Source organism: Perca fluviatilis, chromosome 22, assembly GCF_010015445.1.
Source record: "Perca fluviatilis chromosome 22, GENO_Pfluv_1.0, whole genome shotgun sequence".
Classification (NCBI taxonomy): domain Eukaryota; kingdom Metazoa; phylum Chordata; class Actinopteri; order Perciformes; family Percidae; genus Perca; species Perca fluviatilis.
In genome coordinates, this window is record NC_053133.1 from 16,987,709 (window position 1) to 16,994,810 (window position 7,102).

The following is a 7,102-nucleotide window of genomic DNA, read 5'->3' on the forward strand; positions in this document are numbered from 1 at the left end:
CCACCTGTTGTTTTTAGGTGCTACGTGGAGGAACGTGATGACATAGTCAATGATTAATAGATGCTAGAGGTGCTTAGGGAAATTTTGAGCCAAGGTCACTTAATCCTTAATACTTAATCTCAGATCAACTATTTCATTCTGAATGTTTTGGTAACTAATGACCCATTTTCAATCCAGATCATTTGTATCTTTTTATTATAAGGTAATACAAAGTCAACTTAGTTCTATGGAATTTTAATTTTATTTATAATTTCATATATTCACAAACTGTACATTTACAGAGCAGGAAAAAAAATATCTCAACATGTTTAAATACCACACAGACGACCACCAGATACTGTATATTGACAATGATCCCCCTGCCTGGAGTGTTTGTGTAGTAGCATGTAACTCCCAGACTAGGCAACATTACAGCATTTCAAACTCATTATGCAAACACTTAACCACATATAGCATACAGGAACTAGTTATCATAGTCACATACTGTATGTTATAAACTGATATAAACTTGAATCACATTTGTTGCTACACTTTTCCAATGTTGTATGTACTGCAGACAGCTGCTGGCAGAGCATGCACAGGTGCTAATGATTTTCTTTTCTTTTTTAGCTTTGGCATCCTTGCTGAGCACTTGATCACTGTTCCAACTGGTGAAAGACCTACTGAGCACACAGAATGGTTATCACTGGACAATATATCACTGCACTGTATCCTTAAGGCACAACAATGACAAAATCCTGCAGTACATGCATATCTTATATAAATAATGGCATAAGCGATCTGTAATTATGTATAGTCTTTTTTAGCTTTGATATACAGTAGTTAATTCCTGGATTTTATTTCTTTACTTTTCTTTACTTCACTGATGCCAGTAAGATTCATTTCACATGCTTCGAGAGAATGCCTGCATAAATGTGACAAGCATGAGTGCTGTGTGACCTGTGATGGTTTATGAATAATCATTCTTCAGATAACCACTGTACAATGTAATGACTGTCTCTTGGACTCACAGAGGGACATGAATACAACATGTTAACTGTTCTGCATGGTTCAGTGCTTGGTAATACAGTTGGGGTTTTAAAAGCATGGAATTTCTCCATCCCTGGCCCCTTAACTACAGACCAAAAGAGCAGGAAGAGTGAACGTATCGTCTCTCTTTTTTCTTCTTCACTTGTTGTCAGAGGAAGCCTTGCTTTTGACTGTGAGGCTCAATGCCTCAGAGGCACGAAAAGAGAGGGCGCTCATCTTGGAGCTAATGCTTGGTTGAGGCCCTCTAGTTTCACTTGGCAAGCAGCGCAACAGACGCAGTAAGTTCTTGCGAAAGTTATGCCCAACAAATCCATACACAATAGGGTTAACGCAGCTGTTGAAGTAGGCAATGCAGATAGTGAAGGGCATGGCTGTGTCTATGATTTCCAGGATGGCACAGTTCTCCCCCGGTGTCAGCTGGGTGAGCACTTGCATTAAGTGGAACACCTGATGGGGCACCCAGCACAGGAAGAAGGCTAGGACAGCTGCTGCAAGCATGCGCAGTACCTCGTCATCACGTGAACGGGAACTTTTCTGGATGTGCCTCGCCCCCACCAGCGCCCGTCCGATGAGGCAGTAGCATGTGATGATGATCACAAACGGCACCAGGAAGCCCAGCAGGCTTTTCAGCAGGCTGATGGCCAGCAGGAGCTCTTTCACCCTCACATCATTTTCAGTGGCCGCGTGCAGAGTGGCACACACTGTAGTGTAGTTTGTGATGTTAAGGACGTTCCTGGTCAGTGCTGTGGGCACACTAAGCACAAAGGCAAAAAGCCAGACCACTACACATGAGATACGGGCATACAGCACAGTGCGTAACCTGCGTGATCGCATTGGGTGGACGATAGCAAGATAGCGGTCAATGCTGAGTGCTGTGAGGAAGAAGATGCTGGTGTAGAGGTTAAAAATCACCAGCCCTGCACTGGCCTTGCACAGGAATCCTCCAAAGGGCCATTGGTAGCCTGTGGCGGTGAAGGTGGCCCACATGGGCAGAGTGATGAGGAAGGTGAGGTCAGAAACAGCAAGGTTGAGCACAAATATGTTGGCCACCGTCTTGAGCTTCAAGTAGCAGTAGATGACAGCCACTACCATACTGTTTCCGACAATGCCTACAACAAAGATACAGCCATAGACGACGGGTACCAGGGTGAAGATGAATTCATGGCTTCCAGACATGCCGCATGTCAGAGCTATCCCTTCTGTCGCTCCTGCCGTTATATTCTGCATTTTCCTTCTTTAAGTGCCAGATCCTGGGGACCTTTAAACAGGGGCCCTGTCGGCAGGGTGTGTCTGTGGTGACTGATACAGGCCTTGGGCGAGGGCCTCAGCGAGTCCTATAAAAGAAACACAACAAAAATGTCACAGGCAGTCTAGGGGAAGAGCCATCATTACCGCTGGCATGGCCCATAAACGCTAATCCACACGAGCCCCAATGAAAGTGCTCACCCTACACCAGCTCATTAAAGACCTGCACATTAAAGCCATCCTGACGCTTTATGTTATTTCTGTAAAATAAGAAGCCATGAAAAACAGATGTTCTATGTTATTCAATATTCCAAAAATGCCCTTTGAAACATCATTATTCAGACAGTCTGCATTCTCCCTTCTCCTTTATATCGTCTCTCGGCTAATGAATGGCAACAGTAAAACAGTACAGTGTTTATCAAATGGTCCGTCCATCTGGGTGGACTGTCAGCACCCGGAAGGAGAACATTTATGCCTTGTGTTACGACCTGTGTTAATGAAGACTGCATGGCAAAGTGCGAGCTTGGATAACAACATCATTAAACACTGAGGTACTGAGGGAGGAAGAGAGAAAGAGAGGGTTGAGGCTCCAGTCACTGTAGAAGACATGTCACGTTTCAAACCCTTGGTGTGCAGAGATACATTGTACCCAGCATGAGAACTTCTAATCAGCACACACCTAAACAAACAGGACAGCAGGGATTCGGCTCTGTGGAAACTTTGCTCTGTGAGAAAATCAAACCTGCGTGCTGCGGAAATATTTGCCTCAGGGCTCGTTTTTGCTTCATTTGTACCAGCAGAATGTGAAATGGGAATAAAAAACTAATTCTACCCTTTGTTTAGAGTCTTTATGTTTTAATAGAATGGCTTAGTGAGTGTCATTAGTGGGGCTAATGTAATAATATTAGCATAAGCCTCATATATTCTATCACTATAGCTGCAAAGATAGTTTCTGTTACTAATTACATGAAATTGACAACATTTTCGCAGTTGCATTAAAACCAAACAGATGGCAGAGGAAAACATGCTCTGAATTTGGAGCTTAAAGGGGGCAAACAGCAGTTTTTTTAGAATATGAAGTGGATTATTTTGTATAATACAAATAAAATGTAGACTACTGTTTACGCTGCCGCAATACATTTTTTTTTTTTTACCAGTTTCACTTAACTAAGCAGGCGTCTAGCCACAAGATGGCATTCTAGCTTCAAGATTTTACTCACAACTGCCACAGTACTGTGATATCATGATGGAAATTATTGTACATTTAAAAAGTATCAATCAATTGCCTTTTGCAGAAATACAGTTGCTGCTGTTGCTCTTACATCTGGACTTACAGTAGTTATTGAATGCACATTTGATAATCTTCCCTATCTGCATTCCTATTGCCCTCTGGTTGGCATTAAGACAGTCTGAGCCCTGCCAGTAGAACTATTTTCCCAGTCCAAGATCTCCTCATTTTCCACTAGTTTTCGGTGGCTGTTCTCCGTGGACTAAAGCAACTACCGTATCGGTTGCAGATGTGGGGATTGTTGAGTGTGGAAGATGTGTGGGTGCCAAGGGCAACAGAATAATGAAATATCTCTGCGAGTTTCCTTCACAGATCCTAGTGTAGTAGGTAGGGTAAAGCACCAACACAGATGTCACAGCTTGGATTTACTGTACATGTGTTTTCTTTTTATAATGATTATAACAGTGGGTGGCTGTAAATTTTAACTACACAGAAGACAGCGACAAAACACATATCAGTTTCACTGTTTAAGGATTTAAAACTGTTTAAGAAAATCTCTTGATGCTAAGAAGATTTCTGTTGACCACAAATGGAAATATGGGAGAAAATGGATGCCACATGCCTCTTACCATTATTGAAAAGGCTGGCATTTTAACCACCAGTATTTTTCCATGAGGGAGATGCTCAGATGCCAGGGGATGTGCCTAGGGAGTGAATATAAACAAGGCTGAAAGTTATTGCTGTCTATATATGTAAGTGAGCCCTAAACCTAATAAAGGGGAGGTTGCAAATCGGAGGCAGGCGATTTAGTGTGGCTGCATGTCCAGTGAGCTATAGCTTGGAAGTGAGATGGCACATTACTGAATTATAGCCATAAACCCTGGGTGACCACAGACAGGAAGGTAAACACCTACTTCACAAGGTCCATGAACAAGCTGCATCCGCTCGGATGAGACAATTGCCTGCATGGCCCTGCACTGTTTGCAAACACACAGCTGCTTACAATGAATGATACAATCTTGATTAGGAGGAAGTTTGGAGACATTTTTTGCTCTACATAGGCTGACTCCTTAATGGGACTGTAGCAGCAACATTCCATTTAACCATATTTTGGGGTATTTAAATAAAGCCACTTCCTGAGAACATGGGAATTCCTTAGAAAGCTAAACCTAGAAAAATGATGTGCCGAGGACTGAGTTTGGATGGAATGGTGGTTCCCAACAACAGAGCTATCTGAGGCTGCCCTCGACCTGAGTACCCGGCTGCTCTGACATGAGCACCACCATCTGGCTGCCTATGGAGAGAGACACTAAAATGTTCGGTTGATGGAGTTAATGATTTACAAACGTATTACAGCCCATTATGAAGTGGGGTTCATCTTTATGGGAAAACACACCACCTCAGCCAACCACGTTTAGGTCTTGTTTCAGGCGTTTTCGGTCAACAGAATGTTTTGCTACATGCTTTGCATACTGTATCTTCAAACACGTTACAGGAATACAAATGTAATACTCCCCACCACCATCAAATTGCAATACATGGTGTGGAATTGCACAACAGCTTAATTTGTCATTATTACTCCTCCATATAGAGTAATAGTATGGGTGTCTGAAAGTGTAGTGCACCACAACCGTAGCCTCCTATAACTCAGTTCTTCCTCTGGCTCAACTTACAGTTTCTCACTTCAGCTGAAGAGTTTTTGAAGTAGGAAACTTGACCAAGAGCAAACTCACTGACAGCTAAAGTAACTCTTAAATGTTAAGTATGGTGATGCCATGCAATGAAGTTGCTTGCAATTAAAAAAAAAAAAAAAAACTGCATCAAAAGCACCATACTTCTCCATTTAAAATATGTGCATTTTATACATACATGTTCAGAAAATTTTGATTAAGTGTGTATGTGTGCGTGTGTGTGTGTGTGTGTGTGTGTGTCTGAGAGTGACAGTGTCCATGAACAAAATGAGGACTTCACCTCTGCTTGCCAGAGAGGGGCTAATGGAAATATTGGCTTCAGAATCCATGTCTGCATTTACAAAACTTCACTTTCATGTGACTTGCACAATTAAACAGCACAAACTTCAGCCTGTAAAGCTTCCCTTAATTTCCTGTACTGTACGTCATAAAATACGCTACTGAAGTTTTCAATTACAAAAACATTATTATTAAAACATATGAATCCCTTTCTCTCCTACTTATTTTTGATCATCGAGATAGTTTGTTAGAGGATCATTTAACTATAAAACCTGAGATTATATTAAATAACACAATTACTGGCTCTCAAGAGTAGCGTTTGTCTCCAAGATAGACACATTAGGGGGGAAAGTAAGCGCCTATAAAAGTGAAACCCATACAAAGCTCTTGCTTTCAGTCTGAAGCCTTCACTCTGAAGCCACAACTTCTTTTCCTCATGTTCATTCTCCCATATCACTCTATTTCTTCTTCAACAGTTAAACCTGTCTGGCTGAAAATATATATATATTTTTTTTTTCCGTTTCTACAGATACATTTCCCTACTATTCCACAGCCACCATGTTTTCTTCCCCATCTACTATTTTTCCTGCCTGTTTTAGGAATTACATTCCTAATAAAGTGAGGATTTTTAGGGTGCACAGAGCTACTGTTTATCAGAAAGTGAATCCAATTATCTTTCGGGATATGATGAGACAATGCAACCTTTATAAACTACATCCTTCTCTCTGTAAAGTTTACATAATGCAGTTCTGGATTCTTCCCATATACCGCACAGCTAGAGTAGTTGTTTTAAAGGCTCTGATCAAACAGGACTTTCTCATGAACTACTTGAACAAACAGTAACAACAGGTGGCACAAATTAAGTCAGTGAATACATGTTATATGTCGTTTTGTTCAATGCATTTACTACATATGGTAATATCAGCGAATTTCAACAAAGGGCTTGTGATATAAATATTTACAGACACCGAAACCTTTTTGTGCTGAAACATTATAAGCTTATCCAATTAGAGGCTATTACAGACAGTTACATTTAAAGAGCTTACAGACTTACAATAACTATTTGTTTGTTTTCATTTTTTAAAGTTGGTAAAACATCTTCCTGAAAATGAGGTAATGTGGGATCTTACCTGTGGTGCGGAATCAGGAGGTTGTTGATGCTTTCGGAGCAGAACAGACAGAGAGATCGAGAGACCACTGCAGTGTGCCAGTGGCTGCCTCTGATTTAACTTAACTGGAGCGAGACGAGCAGGAATACCGTCTGACACACAAACACCCCCCCCCCACTACTCTCTCTCACACATACACACACACACTACATTGATGAATGGATAACATTGGAGCCAGTCAGCTACGTATTGTCCTAGCCCATCTCTCCTGCACGCATCCAAACACTCACTCACACACACACACACACACACACACACACACACACACACACACACACACACACACACACACACACACACACACACACACACACACACACACACAATCTTACACAATAGCAACCCTCTTCCCCTCTCCTCCTCCCCCTCCTTCCACCCTACTCCCCAAGCACCGTCCCTCTCTCCTCTCTCTAAATGTGTACTTTTAATCACTCACTTTCTCTTTCATATGAAATGTATTG

The 7,102-nt window shown here is 41.7% G+C and overlaps 1 protein-coding gene across 2 annotated transcripts; it reads right to left on the reverse strand.

Moving 5' to 3' along the window:
* Positions 1-100: 100 nt before the first annotated feature.
* On the reverse strand, positions 101-6,869 carry agtr1b (angiotensin II receptor, type 1b). Of its 2 annotated transcripts, XM_039790698.1 has the most exons (3): positions 6,603-6,869; positions 4,132-4,206; positions 101-2,363 (listed from the first exon to the last, which is right to left on the reverse strand). In XM_039790698.1, exon 3 carries the CDS (start codon positions 2,254-2,256, stop codon positions 1,168-1,170), a length of 1,089 nt encoding a protein of 362 aa, XP_039646632.1. In that variant the 5' UTR covers positions 2,257-2,363; positions 4,132-4,206; positions 6,603-6,869; the 3' UTR covers positions 101-1,167. The 2 variants fall into 2 exon arrangements, with proteins under 2 accessions (XP_039646632.1, XP_039646631.1); XM_039790697.1 differs by lacking the exon at positions 4,132-4,206 and having other exon boundaries at positions 6,603-6,868.
* Positions 6,870-7,102: the final 233 nt, after the last annotated feature.

What these genes read in the sequence shown, in the direction of transcription:
- agtr1b (XM_039790698.1), bottom strand. Translation starts at nt 2,256, where the DNA reads ATGCAGAATATAACGGCAGGAGCGACAGAAGGGATAGCTCTGACATGC.